A 25,689-nucleotide genomic window follows, 5' to 3' on the forward strand; every position below is an offset into this window, starting at 1 on the left:
AACATAAAAGTAATTAAAATACTGGTCCTAACCATTATGGATATTATATTCTATCCAGAAAGAGAAAAGTGAATATAACAAATAATAAGGTAAGGCATTTGTTAACAGATCAGGGAAGAAGACAAAAAGAGTGAAGACTGACCAAACAGCGTGTCCATAGGGGAACAAGGCAGCATAATCAAAAGTGGCTTTATGAAGTAGTAGTATCTGAGCATGCTCAAAGCTGTCAACAAGAGAAAGAGAGTCAGAGTTCAGAACAAACAGCATGGGCTGGTGGGCAATGGAAGGACCACAGGAGCGGAGTCAAATGCCTGGAGATATGAGTTACAGAGACTGGCATGTAGGAAAAGGATGGGAGATCAGCTGGGCTGCAAATAGAGAAGACTGTAACCATTAAAGAGCCAAATGCACTCTGCAGGCAGCATTACATTTGGGAGCACTAATAAAAAAAACTATTAAAGCTATATTTTAGGAAGAAAAAAAGAAAAACTGCAGCAGCCATGTGTAAAATAGATTGAGAGGAGGCGAGCAGGGACCTGGATGGTACACAAGGAGAGAATGCGGTCTCGGTATAGTTTCCGGAAAAGAGGTGAAAAGTGCCTTGAACATGCGTGTGTGTGTGTGTGTGTGTGTGTGTGTGTGTGTGTATGTGTGTAAAGCACAGCACAGGCTGACTCATGGAAGGAGTGTGGACGTACACAGTGAGGAAAGTGCCACCACTTCAGGGGAGGATACCTAAGTGGTTCAAGGAGGGTGGCATGGGGATGGTTGAGTTCACTGTGCTTGAGGGACACAACACGTGTGCAAAGGTATTCAGTGAGGATGAGGAAGGTAAATCTAGTTCAAGAGAAAGGGAGGAGCCCATTTTGAAGCCAATCTTCTACAGCTGAAAATTAATTGATTTTCAATTTATTGATTCAGAAAATATTAAACTGAGATAAAAAATTTTTAGAATGAAAACTCTTTATTAAATTTTATCTTTGAATGAAATCACACACCAGTCTGTTTCAAACTTGACCTAAAGCTTGTCGTACAGTTTCTTTTTTTTTCTTCACAAGATATTCAGTATGTAACCCAATTGAAGCCCCCTCCATTTTCTCCACCCTTCTTCCCTCTTTCCCTCATCCCCTTCCCTTAGTCCACTGAAAGGGTGAGTTATCCACTATTGCCATCTGCCCATAGCTTGTTAAGTCTCATCAGGACTGCCTGGATCCTCTTCCGTGGTGGCCTCGCAAGGCTGCATCATCAGGGGCGAGTGATCAGAGAGCAGCCAACTGAGTTCACAATAGAGGCAGCCTCTGATCCCCTCACTCAGAGATCCATATGGAGACTGAGCTGCCACTTTGTATCCCAGCTGTAGCTGCCACCCTCATATCCTCTTGGTCCCATCCTTCCTCCATTTTCCACCCCTATGTCCCTCCCTTAGTCCACTGACAGGGGAGGTCATTCTCCCCTACTATATGAACCTAGCCTATCAGGTCTCATCAGGCCTGTCTGGATCCTCTTTCTCTGTGGCCTACCTAGGCCTCCTCACCAGGGAGAGTTGATCAAAGAGCTAGCCACTAAGTCCATGTCAGAGACAGCCCTTGTTCCCCTTACTAGGGAACCCACATGGAGACTGAGATGCCATGGGCTACATCTTTTAAAGAAGACTATTTGACAGCACTCTATACATTTCAGTGCCTAAGTATTAATGGAAAAAAAATAATAAAAACATTTTAATAACAGGATTTTACAAACTCTGAAAGAAATGATTGGAAGTGAAATAAAAGGATAGTAAGATAGGCTCCTTAGAAGAGTGGAAGGAGATCTGTTTTTCCAGTGTTACATAAACTAATCACCAGTATTTAAGGTTTACTGATCTTGGTAATCCTAAATCCCAGAGTGACTGAGATGCTAGCAGACATGCTCCAGCACTGTTTCCACATACAGTCAGTTGGTAGCTGCCTTGTCTTGTCAGAAATGTGACTCATGCCTTCTCTTAATATCCCCTCTACTCCTCCCTTTTTATTTGCTAATAAAAGTGGCATGTGCAGAGACCTTTGTTTTGACAAATCCTGCAGATTTGAGACCTCACCTTAAAAGAATACCATTCATTTAATGAGCCTGTGGCACACACAGGTGATCCCTGTACATGGGAGGTAAAGGCAGGGGGATCAGTAGTTCAGTATGACTTTCAGTTAAATAGTAAATTCTGAGCTTGAGGCCAGCCTCGGACATGTAAGACTCTGTTTCGAAAACAACAACAAACACCAGCAGCCTTGTGCATTTCATTTTTACCTAGAAACTTCAGGTAAATAATCAACACTTGTATATTCTGGGCTACCAAATATTTTGCTATAAAATATTCTACAATAATAGAATATTTTGCTATAAAAATATTCTACAATAATGGACTGATATGATGGTTAATTTTTAAAGAATACAAATAGTTATTAATAGCTACCTAAAACTTGGTTATCCGATGCAAATGGAAGAATGCACACAAATCAGTATGCGTGAATGCCTGCCTACTGTGCTGTAGCTATCTTCATAGATATAGATTAAAGCAGAGGTCTGAGGCCAGAGGAAGTAAACCGGGAATATACAGAAAAGGATGGGGCTCTCTGATGCAGGCTTAAATAGATTTTAGTCCCTCTAGAAAAGTTTAATGATAAAATTATATATTTTTGTAAGTGCCCTAGTAAGAGGAGTTGGGGAAGACTCTGACGTGGACTCTGTGGCCTGCTTTATGATTACTGCCCCCTGGCAGGACTGCCTCGCCAGGCATCAGGGGCAGGAGGAGTTCTGTCTTGATGCGGCTTGATGAACTGGGGTGGGTGGGTAGAAGGGGCCTCTCCTTTTCTGAGGAACAGGGGAAGAGTGAGGGAGGGTAGGACCAGGAGGAAAGGTGGGTGGGGCCTATAAGATGGATGTAAAGTGAATTAATTAATTAATTTAATTTAAAAGTCCAGACAAAAATTGTAAATCTTTAATAACTATTAAGCCTTGATACATACATACTTGATGTTACAAGTATGAACCTAGGATTTTTGAGTTGGAAAAATCTATTATATACGTCAAATAGAACAAAATAAACTCAAAGACAATATCTGGGTAGGTATATCAGCAGAAAGCTTGAATATGTAAAACAAAACACCGCAAAAAAACTGGGCATGTAATCAGAGGCTAACGCAAGAGGATCATGAGTTTTAAGCGTAAATACTGAGACCATTTCTCAAAGAAAAAGAAAAAAGAAAAAGAAAGAAAGAAAGAAAGAAAGAAAGAAAAATCAAAGAAAGGAAGAAAAGCTACAACAAAACCCAAACCAAATTAAAACTATAAAAAAAAAGTAAGCCAATAAACTTTGAAGCTAGAATTAGAAGGAAGAGATTATACAAGTGTCTAACATTTTCAGCTTAGAAATGGTAAAGTTGGGTCCCCTGACTCTATGACCTAGAATAATACAATGATGATGATAACAATGATGGTGGTGATGGTGGTGAGGGCATGGAAAGGACAACTGCCATCTGTAAAGTGCTTGCTAGGCACACAGTTTCCTTTAACCAAGCAACAACCCTATGAGGAAAATATTCTCATTATCTTCATTTCCCAAATAAGGAAACAGAAGGTTCCTGGAACACCTGGCAGGATATACAAGACCAGGCAGAAGAAGTAAAGAAAAAGGTTTGACTACTAATCTCAAAGAAGAAAGGTCTAGAAAAATATGCAGTGGAGAGCATGGGTGCACAGAAGATAATTAAAGTTACACAACAATAATCTATTGAAATTCAATATAAACCGATGGAAAATATAAGAAAGTCAGCTTTTTTCCCCCTTCCCACAGGCTATCCTCTATTTAGAGCATTGAAGAAGGATTTTCTGTGTTTATGTTTATTTGCATTGCATTTGTACATGCCCTTGCTCAAGGATTATAAATGTATGTTCACTAAGTTTTACATGTCCAACAGTTAAAATGTGATATCGAGATGGTCTTCTTTGGCTGAGGAAGCCCTGGAAAGAGCTTGATAGCTCAACCATCTCCCAGATAATCCATGGCTCACGAATATTCAGTGTTCAAATAAATCCTCTTGTGACCTAGACATACATGCTACCCTCTCCTGCTTGGTAGCACTGTTGGTAGCCCCAGGCCCACAAATGAGACACTGTGAGGACAACGGTTGTTAATGCTGTGACTTAGGAACAGTCACAAGGGGAAGAATCAAAGTTCATGACATCCCACAGAAGTAGAGTCACCGGAAGAAACAAGCTAAGAATGAGAGCCACAGAGCAAACATCTGAAAGCAGTGCTACTGTTGGGGGAGGTGGGCTGAACTCTCCGGCAGATTCTTGCCAGGCAGTCAATGTAAACCAACACCTCAGCCTTGGGAATTTTTGCTCCAGATCAAAAGGACAACAGCAATGCCATCTGCTGTTTGCTTAGAAAAATGGTAAGAGCAGATGTTTCCATGTGCCGGCCTGCCATCCCTTGACTAAGAGGCCACTTGAAAAATAATCATGCAATAGCCTAGGAGAAACATCTGCACAATGTCCAGCAGACCACCAATCGCGCAGTATAGGAGAGGAGAGGTGTACAATGATTGTGGGCAGCTCCCAATAAGTGGTGGGAGTCCTTCACATGTGCAAATCAGATGAGCACATACAAAGCCAAGATTAGTATAACACAAGTGGTGGTCAGAAAGTTCCCTGTGGACCTGAGCAATTTCAGCGGGCAAACCCTAACCCATTTCAAATATTTCAAAAGGCTCAGAGCTTCTCTTTGTTGTTGCCTATGATATCATTGGGTTTTGTTTAGTCCAGATTTTCGGCATCGCTGACATGAAATGATTAGTGGTCCCTGAAGAACAAGCTGTAGCTTGTATATTGGAGAAAAGTCAAATGCAAAATGGCTGTGCAATACGAGTCGAGGGCACCAGGAGGGGATTTGGTCTCACTCCCATGCTATCCCAACTCCAAGAGGCCCTCACCCCTAGGGTGAAGCTGATGCAAGACAGGGCTCCTGGAAATGCTGAGTCACATGGCAGGAGGGCAGAAACTAGGCCACAGAAGGAAGTGAGTGTCACTGAGGATTTGCGCCTCAGGAACCGCTTCCCTCTCTTTTGCCGCCACCCTGCCAGCCAGCCAGTGCAAGTTCATCATCCTGCTTTGAAAGCCTCCATGCCAAGCACTAGGCATCCCCTCCTCCTCCTCTGTGCTCAGCTCCCTTTCCCAACTGCTCATCATCACCTCAGTGGCTGAAGCAATCTTTTCAGCCAGAGCCCCAGGTACTCTGCAATTCATGTTTTTCAAGAAATACTTACCTTTCAAAAGCATGCCCTCCCAAGATTCACACGCCCTCCTTTTCTTCTTCAGCACCTTACGTTACATTTGCACATTTAAGAATTGGTTTCCAAGCTTTCAAGGCATTCATATGTTTTCTAATTTCACTTAATTACTGGTACCATCCTCTTTTAGTTTATTTCTCTGACCTGCCGTTTTATTGTACAATCTGTCATTACTTTGTGTTGGGGTTTTGGTGTTGTGCTCTAGAAAGGCAGAAATTGGGTCCAGCCTCTCCTTCCCCTCCACCACACAAACAAACAGAAGAAAATAAAAACTAACAAAAACTGGACTTCTTGTGGGATTCCTAACAGTGAGAACAGGGCCTGTCTCTGAGTCTTTTGGCTACTTTGGGGACTCTTTTTCCTCATACTGGGTTGCCTTGTCCAGCTTTAATAAGAGGGAAGGTACCTAGTCTTTTTGCTTGTTTGTTTAGTTTTACTAAGTTTATTTATTTATTCACTTTACATCCGGACTGCAAACCCCTCACCCCTCTTCTTCATGTCTCACCCTCTTCCCCCTCGCCTCCATCCCCTTCTTCTCAGAAAAAGAGTAGCCCCTACCTCCACCCCTGCATCAACCCACTCCAGAACATCAAGTCTCATCATCCTCAGTGGAAGAGGTGCCTAGTCCTACTGCAACTTGATATGACACGGCTGTTGTATGTCCATGGGAGGCCTGCCCTTTCCTGAAGAGAAATGGAGGAGGAGTGGATGAGGGGGGAGAGAGACAGGGAGAAGATGGAGGGGAACCTGCAGTCGAGATGCTAAAAACAAAAAAAATTAAAAAATAATAAAACAGACAAACAAAAACACTTCCTCCTCTGTCCTCCAGTGGCAGATAACAAATGTTCCAATGTCTGAGAAAATCAAAAAGAATTGTGAGGAGAGGTTTTTTTTAAAACATGCCTGCTCAGGATGAAATCACACAGGATGAAACCCAAATGCTACTGGAGAGGCCAGCTCTGAAACACGGCCCAGGTCTTCTTCCAGACTCCTGGGGAAGCACAGGGACTGGTGACGCCTCTTTCTATCTCACATCAAGAAAGACTTTGGAGGAAAATGTCACAACACAATCATTTTTAACTTCAATGTAAATGGGCTCTTACAGAAAAGTTGGTTTTCTTACAACAAATATCAATTATAAAATAATATAAAACACTGCCATTTATACCAACCATCATCTCTGAAAGGATAGACAGAACTAACATATTACTTAATAATTAAAACAAAAAAGATTTTCTCCTCTAGCATTGTGGGTATTGCATTTATAATCTCGTTGTTATTGTGTGTGTGTATGACAGTTCTTTCCTTCTACCATGGGTTCCATGTTTGAACTCAGGTCATCAGGCTTGCATGCAAGTGCTTTTCACCTGCTGAACCATCCAGTTGCCTATACACTGGGATTTTTTCTTAAGAAAATTCTTCAACTGAGGGACATCTGGGTTGTTTCCAGGTTCTGGCTATTATGAATAAAGCTGCTATGAACATGGTTGAGCAAATGTCCTTGTTGTGTACCTGAGCATCTTTTGGATATATGCTTAGTAGTGAAATAGCTGGATCTTGAGGAAGCACTAATCCTAATTGTCTGAGAAAGTGTCAAATTGTTTCCAAAGTGGTTGTACAAGTTTATATTCCCACCAGCAATGGAGGAGGGTTCCCCTTTCTCCATATCCTCTCTAGCGTATGTTGTCACTTGAGTTTTTGATCCTAGCCATTCTGATGGGTGTAAAGGTGAAATCTCAGGGTCATTTTATTTGCATTTCCCTGATGAGTAAGGATGTTGAGCATTTCTTTAAGTGTTTCTCTGTCATTCAATATTCCTCTACAGAGAATTCTCTGTTTAGCTCTGTACCTCATTTTTTTTAAACTGGATTATTTGATTTGTTGCTGTTTAACTTCTTGAGTTCTTTATATAGTCTGGATATTAGCCCTCTGTCAGATACAGGGTTGGTGAAGATTCTTTCCCAATCTGTAGGCAGTCATTTTGTTCTGATGGCAGTGTCCTTTGCTTTACAGAAGCTTTTCAGTTTCATGAGGTCCCATTTATTGATTGTTGATCTTACAGCCTGTGCTGTTGTTCTGTTCAGCAAGTTGTCTCCTGTGCCAATGAGCTCAAGGCTCTTCCCCACTTTTTTTTCTAACACATTCAGTGTGTCTGGTTTTATGTTGAGGTCTTTGATCCACTTGGACTTTAGTTTTGTTCAGGGTGATAAGTATGGATCTATTTGCATTTTTCTACATGTAGACATCCAGTTAGACCAGCACCATTTGTTGAAGATGCTGTCTTTTTTTCCATTGTTGGGATTGGGAAGGGACGAGGGTAGGCTATAGCTGGGAGACAAAATGAATAAATTGTAATAAATAGAAAATTATATTATAAAGGAAAGTTCTTATTAGCTTCTCTCTGGCATGCATGATATTTTGCTTTTGGGCATGCCTTCAGAAGTTTTCCAACCTACCTACCAGGTTCATTTTCTGTGTGCATGTGCCTTGTGGCTGAGTGCATGTGCCTGAGTGTGTGTGTTTGCAAATGTATGTCTGGGTATATGTGCACACAGGAATGAGCATATTTGTGGAAGTCTTGGATGCCTTATTTTATCCTCTTCTGAGACAGGGTCTCTCTCTGGGCAGGAATTTACCTATCAGGATAGGTTGGTGGCTCCCTAACCCCAGGGAACCCTCTACCTTCACCTCACCTGTTCTGGGATTACAAGCATGTATCATCACATCTGGTATTTTATTTTTAAAGTGAGTTCTAGGGAGATGGAACTATATATGCTTGCTTGCGATATAAGTACTTTACCAAGTAAATTATCACATACAGCCCTACACACACACACACACACACACACACACACACACACACCGATAACCACACATTCCTCAACAGTACGTAAAAGTTTTGTTTTGATTGTTTGAATTTTTAAAATAAAGAATGACATTTGGAGACAACTATTGGCAATAACAAGATCAAGCTGGCTAGCACATGGTTAAAAATCAAGATGTTACTATAAAATATTACATAAATAATTATTCGATTTCTTCTGTGATACAAACTAACTCTAAAAGAAGATGTATTTCAACAATTCTAAGACGTGGACTTCACAGTTAAGGTTGATACATTGAATTTCTGTGTTATAATGGCACTTGTTATTCAAAGTACGATATAACTTTTAACAGAACATGAAACTGAAAAACATAAAACCCACACATCTCAAGTATGTTCTATAAACCCTTGATGTAGGAGACTTAGTTTTATACATTATACACCATCTCCTAGTTAGACTTGGATACTCTGAAACTAGATTGTAGTGTCCCTTCAAGGAAGACTCAGAAAACCCTGGTGCCTAAGCCATTCACTGACAGTAAATTGGGCACGTAACTAGGATTATTGTTTGCATAACTTGCTATGGTCGCTTCTACCAACCAGCTAATTTTTGTCTTAAGTTAACAATGCACTTTAACAGGTCAGACAGCATTATGCTGGTGTTTGCCAAACACAAGTATTTGCCAAGTACCTTGTTCTTTCAAGGTACTCAAAGCAGAATATAGAATATAACCTTCCAGTTATATTACTACATTAGAAACAAGTTAGCCAAAAATAACAGTACATTAATATAGGAGACTACAAAGCAACCTAAAAAACCAGCTGAGATAATATTTTCTAAACTTTTCATTGTCTAAACAACTTTTAGTTAGCTAAGTAAATGACAGATCACATAATAATGCAGATCTTCCAGAGCCTATTTTTAGCTTTTGTGTATAAACTAAATATAGCACTCTCATCTATTTCTTACTTTCTGCAAAGAAAGAAGTCCTCTGTTTAGGACAAAGGATCTGCAGAGCTATAACAGCAACCTCTGAGATCATAGAGACTTAAACTGAAGTTAAAACATACTTCCTAGTTTGCTGCCAGCAGCTAATTCTCAATTAAACAAATTTTTTCTTTTCTGTTGAAAGACTATAAAACCATGGAGGGCTGAGACAGGGCATCCCCTGATGTACACTCAGGAAGCCCTGAGCTCAAGGACATGTTTTGTGGCTCAGGGCATGAGACTATGCAAGGAGAATGGGTTGTTTATGGTTATTCACTAAGGCATAGGTAGGACCTGTACGTGAAAAACTAGTGAACTGAATATTTGGGCCACTCACTGCCTCACAGGCTTACTGATGTGGTTCCTGAATTTATGCATGAACATTTTTTCTGATGGTTGTCCCAAGAACTTCATGATGACACTTATCCTGTGGTCAATCACATATCTTAAAAGCAGTTGAAAAACATAAAGCCTATTATTATAAACATGACGTGATATTGTTATATGAAGGTAACATTAAAATTTCGATACTAAACTGAACGTCATGACCTATTTTAGAACCTCTAAGATTTATTTTTAAGGATTTTAAGCAAAGAGGAAGTTGTTTTAAAATATAGCGTAACAGAAAGTATGAGGCAGTGAAGAAATAAAGTTACTTAGTGAGTGTTGTTCATCAGGTCACTCTCAATCCGAACACTCATGAGCCTCCGTGTACAAAAATAGCACAATATTACTCAATATTATTCAACCATCACAACATAGTAACCTTATTTTTATTGGGCTTATACACATGAAACAAAGAGTTTCAAATACACACAGGGGTATTTTAATGCAGGTTCCTTTAATCATGGGAGAGCCATACCTTAAGTGGATCAATTTTTAAAAATTAGCTTCTGCAGGTACACCCAACAAAATAATATGTTCCTTATTAGAAGAAAAATAGTGTACTAGTGTACTTTTCTTGTACTATCTTCATTTTCATCTATAAATATGTTTATTTTATCTCATTAGTAAATGATAATTTGTCTGGCTACAAAATTCTAGCTTCACATTATAAAATTGCTATTCCATTACTTCCCGGCTTGCATTGTTGTTGAAAAGTATACTATTGTTCAACTTTGGCTCCTTCTTTTTATTTATTTGCTTATTTATTTGTTTCTTTCTTTGTTTATTCACTACCTTTCTTATTTATTTATTTATTCTTTATTAATTACACTTTTTTCACTTTGTATCCCCCTGTGGTTTTCTCCCTCCTCCCTTCCCAATCCTTCCCTTCCTCCATGCTCTGTATGCATGCCCCTCCCAAAGTCCACTTTTTTTTTTTTTTTTGAGATAGGGTTTCTTTATGTAACAAACCAAGCAGCTGTCCTGGAACTCACTTTGTAGTCCAGGCTGGCCTTGAACTCACAGAGATCCACCTACCTTTGTCTCCTGAGTGCTGGAAATAAAGGCATGTGTCACCATGCCCTGTGGCTCCTTTTTAAATAATTTGCCTTTGGATGTTTTACAGAGGTCATCCTTGTCTTTGGTATTTTTACTACATCTACATACATACATTGCTTAAATTCTGCATGATACATGGGGTAATTTGTAGATCGCATATGTAGTAAGTTTTATATAACAGCTATTTTTTTTTTAAATTACATAAAGTTTATTGAAATATCTTCAAGTACATAGAAGGTAAAATATCTTACTAACAAAACAGAAGCAATTCATGATTTTGGTATCTTTTCCCCTGTGCTTCTTTTTTCTTTGTTTTGTTTTTCTTCTTCAAAGCACATTACTTGCTAAACTTGTTGAAATATTATTGTGCATACTGCTTTGAATATTGCTTTATTTTGGAAGATTTCTTGTAGATTTTTCTTTTTTTTGATATGCAGACAGCTTTAATTCATGTATTGTATAAGATCATTAGTTCCATAATATTTACACCCAATCAAATTCATATGTGGATATTCTATTAAAACCACAAAGAACTAACTAAAAAAGTTCTCAAATAACAAAGCCAATGTTACCTATCACTTATTTTTAACTTATTTATCTTTGAACATCAAATACATACATAAATTTTTTTTTCCTTTTCTTTTTTTTTTTTTTTTCAATGCAGTTTATTCAGGAACTCCAGGCCTTTACAGCCATTGAAGCAGGACATTCTCCCCAAGCATGGTTGGATACCATAAAAAGCTAAAATGATACGCTCAGGATGCGAGGCTAAGCACTGCACTCAGGGTCAGCCGCTTTGGACCCAGAGAAGAGCATGTCTGATTGCATGCGGGTTGATGCCCCAGGTCCCGCCTCTGAGAAAAAGGTATCGGACCGGTCTGATGCTCTTTGGGTGGATGACACCTAAATGAACATCTGTACAAAGTCCCAATTTATTTCTAATATCAGAGATCAGACCTCTACTCTTGCCTGATGCGTCTAAAACAAAAAGGGGGAACTGTAGAGAGCTGCGGAATGCTATGCCTTAAAGATGGAGCTGGTTTCCGCCTTCCACCTTCCCGATGGTGAGTGCTCTCTGTCATGAACAATTCCACATTTGGCTAAGGCTGAGGATCCGGCTTGCTTCCATGTATGTGGACCTATCTGCATTGCCCCCGTGGCACGCCTGGGTTGGCTACCCAGAGGCTATTTAAGCTGTGGGCTGGCTTTCCCCGGGGTCCGAGGATTGTTCCATGTTCCTGTATAACAGCTATTTTTAAATCACTACTGTTTCTATTCTTATTGTTAGAACCTCTTGATATTCTTAAGGTCACATTCTCTATTCTACTTCCAGTTTGTTTGCCTTATACAATGAGTCTCTAGGTTCAACAGCTAGAGGTTTGTTGTATTATTTTTCTATCTTTACAAGTTAGATTTAGTTTTGTTTTTTAACCGGCCCTGTGATCTTCAACGTCTTCTGTTTTTTGTGCCCTTATAAAATTCCACTCCTTTAACTATTTCATGACAATATTTAACTTTTCAAATAAAATGACTAATAACTTCTATAAGCTTAAGTTTTTTGCTTTTCTGTTTCTATGGACTTTAATCCTTTATCTGACTTTTTAAAGTTATGATATACCTTTTTAAATGCTTATTTTGATATAAATTCAAACTTAGAGATTATAAATAATCCTATTTTATAATAAGATATTATATAACAAAATAATTCATTTCTGCACTTCAACGAGACTTCCCACAGGTTTCTCAAACTATTCCGGATATAGTAAGAGTCTCATCCAGGCCCACACTGTGCACTTTGTCCTAATGCCTCCTTAGTGTCTATGAATTTCAAACGGTTCTCAGACCTTTCTTGGTCTCACCATTTTAAAAGACTGTAAATCAGATTTTATAGGATTTTATAGAATGAGTCTCAACTTGGGTTTTGACAATGTTTCCTAATGACTAGAATCAGATTCTATTCTTCTGCAGCATGTCTTCTGGATCAGGTGCAAGCAGTTAATATCAAATTGGTGTTTCCTCGTTGAACCAACTTGTATTATAGCTGCTGTAATTCAAAATTGGACTCACTCTACATTTGATAGCACTGTACTATAAGAAAAAACTTCCTCTTTTCTGCATGTATTTATTCATTTATTTGCATCAGGGAAGACTCGTGGGTTTATATCACTAGTCAGTGTGATATAATCTACTGATATGATGATTACCTTTAATCCTCACATTGGTACAGATTTGGCCAAAGCCTCTTCACTCTTTAAAATCCTCTCTTCACATGTCTTCATTATTTTCTGAATGTGCACTTACTATCCAATATAAGGCATTCCAAATATACACAGTCCCTGCCTCAACTCTGAAATCATACATTTCTCCAGGGAGCCCTAAATCTTTTAGTGGAAAACAGCATTTAGTAAAACAAGAGCAGGAAACAATGTCAAGCTCGGCCTTGGCAGCTCGGGCTCGGCTCGGTGTTTGGGGTATGAGGGTCCTGCAAACCGGAGGCTACGGCTCGGACTTGCCGGACAGCACGAACACTGGCGCTGGCTCCATCTGAGAAGCTGGCGGGCCTTCGGAAAGAGGGAGAAGGCTGAAGAGGAGCGTTATTTCTGAGAGAAGAGTAGAGAACAGCCGGCTGCCCTGAGGAAGCATCATGAAGATGAGATAGAGCACCACGCGAAGGAGATTGAGCGTCTGCAGAAACAAACTTGAGTGTCTTAAGAAACAGCTAAAATCCCTAGAGGACAACGATCATTAAAGGCGCCTAGTCCCTCACAGAATGGCCTGCATCGTTCCCCCTTCTACAGAGACATAGTTTTGAGTTATTAATATTTGATCTGTGTGCTGCTAACAGATTAAATAAAGTATCACCAGAAAAGAAAGAAAGAAAGAAAGAAAGAAAGAAAGAAAGAAAGAAAGAAAGAAAGAAAGAAAGAAAGAAAACAAGATCCAGGAAATAGGCCTTTACTAAGGAGGTCTCTCAATGAAAAGAACAACAACATGGAGCCATATACACACCTGTAAATACATAGCGTCCATTTGTCTGTGCTCTGCTTACCCATCTTAAGTTCACCTGAAATTCCCTACGCTAGCACAAATGTATTGCCCTTCTCCCCCCATTTTCACTGAGGGCAGTCTTACTCCATTACCCTGAAGGCACCCACGCCTTTGGTTACCTCTCCTTTACGTAATCACTGTCCTGACCCTCCTGAACTTACGCTCCAGTTCTCTGCTGGGCTGAGCCTGATGAATTCATAGTTAATTGAACTTGATCTGGGAGAATCCTGGAATCCTACAATGCAGTTCCTTTCCAATAGAGGGGATTTGTATTTCCTTCTGCCAAGAGCCCAGTGCACTAACTGTGCCGTCCTCATCAGCTCTAAGCAGAGCCGCCTAGTTAATCCAGGTTCTCAGTTTAGCAAACTCCTGCTACAGCAAGCCTCAGCTGACTCTTCTAATCTTGGCGCTCACTGCTGAGGTCAGTTCTTTGGGGATCTATGGAAAAAAAAAATTTAGGGTGTGGTGTTCTTTGTTTTTGTCTGTCTTCTATGCTCTGGAGCTGTTTCTTTACTTCTTTGTTTTTGCCCTGAGATACTTCTCCTGCTCCTTGCAGTCCCGGAATTCTGAGCTACTTAACGCTTCTCGTTTCCTCAGATCCAGAGGTGCGGTGTACAGCTCAGTCGCAGAGCAGTGCCTCAAGCCCCACGGGATCTCCGACACTTCAGTGACACTGACCGGATAGATAAAGCACCACATATTGACACTGTGTCCACATACTTGTCTGTATTTCTTTTCTTTCCTTAATCAAAATATACCGTTGAACCATAAGAATTTCTGCTACAGACTGGTTACTATTTCAGAGTAGGAGATTTAAAAAAAAAAAAAAAGAAAAAGTGAGCCTGGAGAAATTCCTGGCTAGCACTTACTATTTTGTTTTTTTCACAGAAAGTAAGGATTATATATAACAATGTTGTGATAAGATTAGGTCATTTTGTATCATAAAGATTAAAGGGATATTAACATTCCTTTAGTGGAGTGCCCTGATTTGACACATGGGGAAAGAAATCCCAAACACCAAGATGGGTTTTTGCCAAAGTAAATGGAATTTTGGTAGGTTAAGCTTCCATTTATTTAGAGTTGAGTCCTTGACTCTACCACCCTTATTTATACTTGTATAATCTTCTTATCTAATCAAGTAAGACTACTTCAAAGTTTTCCACTCATTAAGATAATTTATGATCATTTGGGGGAAAATTCAACGTAGAAAAGAAAAAAAAATAAACGTTATACCGCTGTGACCTCTACAAGACTACTGTTAACATATTCTTTTAAATTTTACATCCTTTATTTTCCTTGCTGAGATCATACCGTATAGTTTTGTACGTTTTAACACAATGTATCATTAATATTTCTTCACCTCATTAAAAACTCTTCACTGGCATTATTTTAATGCTACATAATATTTAATCGTATGGATATACTTAGGTGGCGTGAACTATCCCCCTTTGCTAAATGTGTTGTTTCTATTTTTTTTCCTGCTATATATATATATATATATATATATATATATATATATATATATCATAGTCTGAAGCACATTTCTGTTTATCAGTGTTAGCCCATGGTTTCCACAGGACAGAATCCTAGAGGCAGATTCACTCGAGGAAGGGAGGGGGATGTAATTAAGCTTGCTGATATATGTTACCAAATTGCTTCTCAGCAGAAAATAAGGATAAGTTTCTACTGCATCTGGTTGGGTAAGAGAGCTTGTTTCTCTGTGTTCCTGCAGCAGTTCTTTCCCACGTGTTTGAACATTTTTTGAGCATGGTCATACACTCTGTGCGTACTGATGAGTGACAGATCATACAAGAGTCTCATAAGACTTTCTCCCCTTGTGACCACTATCAGGCTGTGTACATACACACTGTAATAGTCACACAATAATAAGATCAACAGACATACATCTCAGAGATAGCCTTACTGTTAAGTGATACATGGCAGTGCTCCTCTTCATTGGTTCCTAAAGTCACTGGGCTACTTCAGTACAAAGACCAGGGCATCCTGTGGTAGCTCAGTAACCAACTGGTTTCCCATAGTAAGGGGAACAGGGACTATTTCTGACAGGAACTCAATGGCAGGCTCTTTGACTTCCCCACCCCTCAGGGGAGGAGCAGTCCTGTTAGGCCACAGAGGAGGACTTTGCAGCCAGTCCTGAAGATAGCTGGTAAAACAGGGTCAGATGGAAGGGGAGGAGGTTCTCCCGAATCAGTAGACTTGGAAAGGGGCAGGGAGGAGGTGAGGGAGGGAGGGAGGGTGGGATTGGGAGGGAATAGGGAGCAGGACACGGCTGGGATACAGAGTTAATAAAATGTAACTAATAAAAAAATTAAATTAAATTAAATTTAAAAAAAAAGACCAGGGCATCAGGCTAGTCCTCCAGGTAAATCCACAGAAGGAAGATCAGAGCAGCACCTCAAAAGGCCTGTCTATGCAGAATGGCCTTTCTCTCATTCACTGTGGAAGCATGTCCTTGGGAAGAGCCATCTCTTTCTCTTTTTTTTTTTAATTAAATTTTTATTTTTTATATTAATTACGGTTTTTTACTTTTATTATTTATTTACTCCCAGCTGTAGCCCTCTCTCTCATTCCCTCCCAATCCCATCCCCTCCTTCATCTTCTCCCTGCCCTCTCTAAGTTCACTGATAGGAGAGGCCCTCCTCCCCTTCCATCTGAACCTAGCTTATCAAGTCTCAGGACTGGCTGCAATGTCCTCCTCTATGGCCTAACAAGGCTGCTCCTCCCTCAGGGTGGGGGGTCAAATACCCAGCCACTGACAGGAGCTCCACAAGGATGAAATATATCTGGGCACAGGGTCTTTTCTGAGACTGTTTCTCTAACCAACGACCATGCATGGATATAACCTAGAACCCCTGCTAGGATGTAGTCCATGTCAACTCAGTATTCAAATGGGTTCCATAGTAAGGGGAACAGGGACTGTTTCTGATGTGAAGAGCCATCTCTTAAGTCATATATGTCCGTTCTTTAACAAGGAAGGTAAGCCTTGTTGGACTCACTTAAAATGCCATCTAACTACTCATCATCTAATTATTTCTTTCTCTAAAGCTCAAATCTTTGTACATGTAAGTATCTAAAGAATTAGACAAAACAAGAGAGGGTGCTCTAACAGGTACTGACACATAGACCGTCCTATCGGTCCCGCTGAGCTGGCATTGTGAATGTTTGCAAGTCTGTGATCTGGAAGCATGAACTTATAGGGCCTTTAAAGTGCCAGTCATAGGTTAGGATAACAAAGGTTTGCAGGATATCAATGCATAGAGCTTACAAAGTGCCAGATGAGGGTAGGATATGCAGGGGTTTGCAGGACATGGAAGCCTAAATGGGAAGGTTTACTTACATTTATTTCACTAGTGTTTAGTTAGATCAGACTATTCTATCTAGGAACCCAGTCAAGTCAGGCGATGAGTAAACTATCTGTTGCAGAAGACTTCAGCCCCGGCTGTACATCTGTTCTCTAAAAAATTTCTAGCGGGCTCACGCAGACCTATTGGATCAGAATCTCTTATACGGGCTCAAGTATCTGGCATTTTTTTTAAAGCTCCCCAGCTGATATTGATTCACAGCCAACGATGAGGTTTAATGGATAACCTGGCTCATGGATTTTGTGATGTAAGAGCTGGAATTTGTCATCTAACTCTGTAATTAACCACTCTGACCTTATAAGACTTACAAGAAATTCAAAATTCAATGGAAAGAATTTCAATTGCCTTCTAAATATCACATAGTTTGGTAATAACTGGATGAACATTTATGTTGCACATTGATGGAATGTCTTCTAAGAGCTTACGAGGCAAGAGAAAATTGTCCCAGAAAATAGAAGCTTCATTTAAAGCAATCGTGACCATTCAAGGAGTCCCTGCTGCTTTGTCTTTAAAGTGACCATATTTCATATTTGTCAATGCAAGACAAGAAAGCAGGGATCTTAGTTCCTGTGGAATGAGGGGTGAAGAGCGCTTAGTACTCGCTCTCCAACCCCCACCCCCAGAGCAAGCGAGTCCTGCTGGGGTTCAGTCTGTCTCTTCTATGGTTCACAAAGTCTGCCCCCACTGTTTGGGTTCACTAAACCATTAACAAGCCAAAATGCAGATTATTTGAAAGAGATCTTCTCTGAGAGCAGCCACATACAAATGCTCACCTTTAAGGAATAGCTTTTTCATTACTATCAATTCTGTGAGCATTCTCTCAGCTTAATATCTGAACTCGAAGAGCCCAGGGTGTGAATGCTAGATATTAAAATTGCTTAGGTATACAACCGAGAGGTGGTGAAGACCTTGCATGGGTTTTGAATATGAGCAGCTTCTTGATGAACTTTTAAAATCATGTTATTTATGAATTCATAATTATGGCCCAGTATTAACTTTATAAAAAGCTGCGCGTGGGGGAATAATGATATAAACATACCTGGTTGGTATTCATCTGGGGCCACACTGGAAAAACACAAGTCCTAAAATCTCACTTAAAGGCCCTAGGTTCACGGCTGACACGTTCTGAACACTAATACTGTTCCGGAGACCCCTGGTACCTAATACTACAGTTCCTTCTCTGTTTTGTTTGGATTGGATTTATGGACAACTTTTTGTGATTGACTCTCTATTGGGACAAGTTAGAACGCGAGCATGTAACTTTCCTTAAAAAGTGAGGGGTGGGGAGGAAGGTGAAGAGCACACAAAGGTTTTGGGAAAAATATTACCATTGATATTTATCTTAAACCTTTCACAGACACTGCTCCCTGGCAGCATGTCAAGTTGCTTTCAGGCAGTTGAGCTGTCAGAGGAGTTTCTAGAGAAAGTACACACACACACACACACACACACACACACACACACACACACACACACATATATATATATATATTCTTTTTTTTCTAAATTAGATTCTTCTCTCATGCAATACTTCCTGACCAATTTCCTTTCCCTCCACTCTTCCCAGCTACCCACCACCTCTCCTCTTCCCCAGATGTTATGCCAAATGCTGAACCACACATGAAAGAGCTGACTAGAAACAGACAAGCATTTCCTGTCCTTCAGCACCCAACCACCCAACACCTAAGTCTTGACCTGAGATTGGAATCTGCCACTTGAGATTCCAGACTGGAGAGAAAGACTTGTTCCAGTCCAGGCACAAGCAAGGACTGAAAAACTTCAGCTGCAATTTCCAAGAAGCCAAGTCTGTCAAGCGCCACAGCCTTCCTGCCCCCGAAAGCAGGTCTCCCGGTCTTCCTCCAAGTACACCTTGATTAGCTCACCTTCTCAGCGAAGGAAAATCTAAAGCAGGTGCAGACCCTGCATGAGAGTCTGCAATCCTCTTCAGTCCAACCTACTGCTGCTGGGTTTAAAGTACAGACAAAAATAATAATTCCGTACGAGGAAGTGACGTGCTTATAAATTATCCCTAAAAGAAACTTTCACTGCCATGGCTACCACACAAACTACAAATTATTGACCCCGTTTCGAGAATGTAAAGTCAGCCCTGTCCCAGGCTCTTTAATTTTATGGTCAGAGAACTTGGAGTTGTTGCTCCCATGTGCTGGAAAACACATCAGTGAAAACCATTCTACCAAACATTTTACAGTTGTCCCTTCAGATGGACTCTTGTAAAAGTTAAATATGTCTGAAGCCTGTTTTATGTTAAAGTCCCAATAATGTAAATAGCCAAATGGAGAATTTTCAATCATTAGCACCGAGAGAGCATCACACCACACACACACAGGCACACAATGGCTTTACCTGGGTATAAGTCTACAGGGCTGCTTTTTGTAAAGAGCTGAGGACCACAGTGGGAGGCTGCAGAGCCACACTCAGTAGGCAGGCTGGGAGGACTGTTAATGGGGACCAGCTCATCTTGGTTTTGGCTCCTCTGGCTGCATACTCGTTTTATATTTTGCCAAGCTGGGTCAGAAAGGAAATGATGGTGGCACCCAGCACTCAAAACAATAGACTACCTTATTGTAGGAGAAGAACACAGAAATGTGAACTCTTGGTATTATCGACTTCAAAAGCCTGGGCTCGCTGAGGATTTTTGAGCTGTGCAAAAAGAAAGCCATGTAAGCATTTTATTTTTTGTAAATTTCCCACCAACATCTAGAGATGGAGGTGGTGGTTATTCCCATTTCATGAACAAGAAACAGGCTTGAAAAGTTAAGTACATTTTCCAAGATCACACAGCTAGTAAGAGGCCCACATTTTAAACGAGCCTCACCTGCTTTCAGAGTCCATGCTAGTAAGCACTACACAGTACATGCAAGGTAAGAATTTTTAACATCTTCATCTCCAAATGAGTGGCATAGTGGCTTTTATCAATCGTTTATCTATCCTTTGTTTAGCAAGAAACATCAAAAGAGCATCAAGGATTTACTGTCTGTATGTCCAAGAGTTTGTGCAACCTTGCTGGGGGGCTGGGCAGGAAGTGGCATCAGTGGCTAAACCAAGTCAAAGAATTTAGTGTCCTATGGGTGGAGCTATGAACTCATCAAAAGTTTAGGTGTCCTAGGTGAACAGGTCAGAGAGGTCATGCTAATACCTCAAACCCAGGATATTAAGAATAACACGGTTCCTAGGATACCCACCCAAGAAAGGAGCTTTTTAACATCTGGTTCAGGTTCTGAGTCAGCAAACAGATACACAAGCCAGGTATGCTAGGGAGAAACTCTTAACCACGTGGACCAGCCCCAAATGGCTTTTCTGATTATTGGTTAACATGCAGGTGGCTTGGAGACGACCGCAACTCCAGAATGTCAATCTTTGCACTATGGGAAAATTATGACTTTCTTTCCCCAGGAACTTGCATTGTGGTAGATTTAAGGCAGTAATTTGTTACAGGCATTGATAGAGGCTATGTTATCAACGTTAGAATCATCAAGAAATTCTATCAGAAGACACAGTGTTTAAGTATAGGTCTAATTACAGCAATCATTTCTTTTTTGTTTCCTCTGCACAGATCCACTTAATCCCATCTCTTAGTGTGGGCACAAGCTGACAGTTGCATGACAAGGAATGTTTCCCTTTGTAAAAAACCCACTTCCTTTCTGTGTAGTTTTAGCCTAATTGAAATGTTTCCTATTAAGCTCAATCAAGGCAGCAATTATCTAATTACTCACTTATGCTTTTCCAGTCAAAATTTTGCCTAAGCTGGTATAGTGGAATGAAAAAGAACGTATTTATTATTGCTTTTACATTTTCCTCTTTGGCTTTAGACAATAATCATAAACATGTACTTCCAGTTCACCAGAACATAGCTAATTAATACTGCTATTTTCTATAAAATTGTATTACTGCAAGCTATCACCCAATGCCAAATGTGGCCCCGTCTACAAAATGCGCTTTAAGACTTGTGGTTACGCTACGTGAATGGTGTCACTGGAGAAGGGTAATAAGGAAAGAGGCTAGTGAAAACAAATCATAAACATATTCAATCATCTCAAAGCCACAAGTTTTATGGCTTTAAAAATAAAAAGTAAATCACTTAGATTTAATTGAGAAAATAATTTTATAGCATCACTTTAAAGAAACATGTATCCTGCATGTCTGGGTTTTCTCTTGGTAGAAATCCCTTAGGTCTCAAGATGATCACAACCAGTCAACAACACAGGTGGTCCACACTTTTAAGGTATAAATCAGAGACATATATCATTAAAACCAGAATTAATTTTAGAGTTACTGACCCTATGAGGTCACTCTTGATTAACTCCATTTTGATTGAGGTTGTACCAAAGCAAAACAGACAAATTAGGTATGAGGGATTGCTATGTTCGTTGCCAGACAACACATTTTATTATTGTGTTCATCATAACTGATAACGAATGTGGACCAAATACAGCCCTCTGTGTGTAAAAAGCCCCAGGAAACTTTACTTTATGGTAAATTTATAAGGAGGGAAAGAAACACTTCTATCAATCCCCTAAATGTGGCTGACCATCCCTTCCCCACACTTACCGTGTTAGTGTTAGAAGGGCTCTGGAAGAACAAAGCAAAACTACGAGGGGAGCATGGCACCTACCGGAAGGAGATGGGGATCCCTCCATCCATGGAAGGAAGAACATGTTTGTTTGATCACACATGGTTCTGAGTGAGCCACTTCCAACACTGGTAACCCCAGGGACGGCAGGCGCCCCATGAAGAATATATTTTGTCTCCTAACTGACTGGTATCAATGATGACTCATTAATAAATTAGTAAAAATAATCAAAGCAGTGAGCTGTTGTGACTGGGAGCTATGTAATCCCTCTAGAAAGCTATGTTATCTGTTCACAGTGTGGAAAGGGGACATGAAGAGAAAATGCAGTGGCTTGAGAATGGTTGCAGATGAAGAACAGACTCTGTCCTGTTTATTCCCATCAGGAGAGCAGGGCAGAAACAAAGGGCAGAGAAAGAGGGAGAAACTTATTTCCATGTAAGAATAAAAAGAATATGTAATAAGCAACTTCCTTTTCACCAGTTCTTATTCAGGACTTCAACAAAATGACCATTAAATGGCTTTTGTTTCATAGTCACTGTGGAAAACAATGAGTCTCAATATCATATGTAGGTGTGTGCTTCTGATCTTTCAGCGCAGCTTTATCACAAAATCTATTCTATAGTGGGCACTGGGGGAGTCCAAGTTATTATGTGAACCAGCCATCTACTGACACTAAGCACAGAAAACAGTGTCCATTAGTGTCATAAGTGCCCATCTTCCCATAGCTCACTCCAAATCATGGAATCTAATGAAAGTCAGGCCCATTGATCCAATAGATCAATGGCCTTAGGACTACAGCCCCATGGACCTCCTGTTCAGTCCCCAGCGGTAAACAAAAGCAAGCTAGCATGGCCCTGTCTTCAACATTATTCAGCTCTTGAAATTTTCAAGATGAGTTACCATTGCCTTACGGTCCCCTCTTTTCACTGGCTCTCATGTTACTGTCCTTCCTCTGCAGCAATAATTTAATAGAAGTAATTACGTCTTTAAAAACAGTTAAATAAGCAAATGAATGAGGCTCTCTTTCCGTTTTCCCAGTGCCGGGTCAAGCGGCTCTTCAAGTTTGTCTGAAATGATACCCTTTAATGTCTGGCTTGAGTCTTCTTTGGGGATTATTTTTATGATGCTCTTTTACACTCACCAACTTGTTAAAGCAGTGCTGTTTTATTCAATTTAATGTAATAACTGGGAAATCTTAGGACCATAGAAATTAAATAGAAAAGGTATCCTACAATTTCTCTTTTACAATTATGGATTCTCCATGCACATCTATCTTAGATATTCTAATTATGCATTATTTTTCCACTTGTACAATTTTAATATCAGCTTGGTTTGTTAGTTGTTTTCTTCTAGTATCTTCGATGTCACTACTTTTTGAGTTTTTATAATACTTTGTCTTTTGCAGAGAAAACATGAGTAAATTACATTAATCACTAATGCCTTTAAATGGCTGACTGAAAGTCATGGAGGGCTATCTGTGATAAACAAAATCATTAGCTTTTCATCATTCTAAATTTTTCAAAACAACGAGCATCTACTGTGGAAACCTCTCATTGATTAAGGGAAATTCACTTAAAATGGCACAAGTTTAACATGTAAGTGACATGTTTTAAGGCATATAAAATATCATAACCCTACATATTGGAATTACCTAGAAGCCTTTTAAAGAACAGCAATTGTGGCATGGGGAAATGACACAGTGTTAAGATCTCTCACAACTCTTGTGGAGAACTAGGTTTTGGTTCCCAGATCCCACACTCTGTAACTCCAGAGAAATTGCCACTAATGTGGAATACTCGGTTACAGACTTCTTAACAAAACTCAACTTTTGTTCTAGTGTAAATGCTAACTCAAAAGGCACTATATTCAAATAAAAGGAGATAAAGGCAACATATATACAAGTAGTGACTTTATGGTTATTATTTATTGTGTCCTACCATTAGTTTGAAGCGAAACAGAATGTTCTGTTCATTGATTCATTCATTCAAACACTTACTTGACACTTACAGAATTTATTGTAGATGTTACAAAATGCCACCTTTCCCCCATTACTTAGTTAGTCTCAAGTCAAACAAAACATTCTCTTATAGAAATAATTTTGATAATAAAAAATGAGAGAGAAATGTGGAGGAATTGGTTTACAGGAACAAAAGGTAACATAGTGAACAGAATAACAGGCTCTAAAGAACCATTCTATTCTTGCAATTGGTGAAATGATTTTACATGGAAAAATTAACTTGAGCTGTAAAGTAGGGCAAATCTAGTCTTTAAAATCAGAGAAAATTTCCCAGCTGTGATTTAGGCTGATTCCTGTCTGCAGAATAAAAGCTCATAAGATATATGCAGAGCCTCCAGAAGAGGGGAGAACAGCACAGGGCATTCACTCCTAAAGTTGTCAAAAAGGAAGTCAGCACCCTGAGTTGCGGATCAGAGACATGTCTGACTTCTGGTGGATGAGCAGGATAGAAATGTGTGCTGTTTTAAACCGTGGTTGACAATTCATGGCAGCAGCCACACAGACATACAGAAGTAGTATAAAACCATTCATGGATATTACCTGCTCAAATGTAGCCCATGGCAGCTCAGTATCCAAGCAGGTTCCTTAGTAAGGGGAACAGGGACTGTCTCTGATATGGACTCAGTGTCTGTCTCTTTGACCACCTCCTCCTGACGGGGGAGCAGCCTTACCAGGCCACAGAGGAAGACAATGCAGCCAGTTCTGATGAACCCTGATAGGTTAGGGTCAGGCGGAAGGGGAAGAGTACCTTCCCTATCAGTGGACTTGAAGAAGGGCATGGGAGGAGATGAGGGAGAGAGGGTGGGACTGAGAAGGGGTGAGGGAGGGGGCTACTGCTGGGATACAAAGAGAATAAACTGTAATTAATATATGAAAAATAAAAATTAAATTAAAAAAGTCGTATAAATACTGACATGAATTACAAAATCTTAGATTCAACAAGGAGCAAGTGAATAGAGAACATTTAACAGTGTCAAAGAGCTCCAGCCACAGTGCACAACTGAGCTGGGCTACAAGGCTACTGTGACACCCACTGACCAGATCCTGTGTGACACCAAGTTCCTCAGACTGCTGGATTAGCTTGAGAAATCTCCAGCACCCTATGGACATGGATCCTGCTGTAGAAAAGATGCTTCCACTTAACCTTCCTCTTTCTTGATTTCACCCTAGAAACTGTTACATAATTTGAGTAGAAAACATCTTAGTGTATCTTGGTGCTGGCTACTATAACAAAATATCATAGACCGGAGGACTTGAACATCATTTCCCACAATGCTAAAGGCTGAGCCCAAGTTCAAAGTGCTAGTTGGTCTGGTATATAGCAAGGATCCATTTACTCGTTTGCCGACCACTGTCTTCTCACTATATTCTCACAGGGAGGAGAGCAAGACAGTCTCTTTACTGGCCTATCTTGCATGAGCACTACCTCTGTACATCTTAAACCCTCATGTCCTAAATTACTTTTCAAGACCCTGTGTCTTAATACTATACAGAGATTTAGGATTCGGTATGAATTTGAGAGGTAAGAAGAGTCCATGATGCACACTTCTTTGACCACAGGACCTTCTACACTTGTACACAGACCTCACCTATGAGGTTAGCGTTGCTTCCATCCAGCAAAACATTTGCATATCTGATGTCAGTTTGTTGTTTACTTGGAGGACCCCAGTATTAGCGCATACTATAAATACTTCCTTGGAGCCTCAGTGCTGACTGTAACCAAGTAAGAACAAATCACCAAGCTTTACTCTGCCCCTTCAAGCCTCTCACAGTTTTACAATTATTCTTATTGACTAAAGCTGGTTATCTGTGCAGTTTTCAAGTCCTTTGCCCCCACGTTGCAACATACAAGACACACTAGATTTGAGAAGCAGTGTAACTTTCCAGATCACTGGAAATGAAAATATACAGTGAGGATTAGAGTTGTGATTAACACATTTTACCCCAAATAAGTTCCAAGGATAAATTCACAAGTAAGCTCTTGAAGAAAAGGAGTTGAAAGCAACCCAAAGGCTACTACTTATGAGAGAAGAATGAAAACTTGCTTTTACTTCTGTTTGTAATTGGAAGT

The 25,689-nt window shown here is 40.0% G+C and overlaps 2 protein-coding genes across 4 annotated transcripts in view; one reads left to right on the plus strand and one right to left on the minus strand.

Annotated features, from left to right (window-relative positions):
- The window catches only part of Slc25a21 (solute carrier family 25 member 21), a 530,746-nt gene that overhangs the window by 331,647 nt on the left and 173,410 nt on the right, over positions 1 to 25,689 (minus strand). The gene's annotated exons all lie outside the window — the stretch shown is intronic.
- LOC110541272 (ATPase inhibitor, mitochondrial-like) lies at positions 13,005 to 13,271 on the plus strand. The gene is given in 2 exon segments (XM_060388440.1): positions 13,005 to 13,137; positions 13,140 to 13,271. Coding segments are annotated over 2 exon segments (177 nt in total). The 3' UTR covers positions 13,184 to 13,271.

This window comes from Meriones unguiculatus, chromosome 7 (genome assembly GCF_030254825.1).
Source record: "Meriones unguiculatus strain TT.TT164.6M chromosome 7, Bangor_MerUng_6.1, whole genome shotgun sequence".
In the NCBI taxonomy this organism is placed as follows: domain Eukaryota; kingdom Metazoa; phylum Chordata; class Mammalia; order Rodentia; family Muridae; genus Meriones; species Meriones unguiculatus.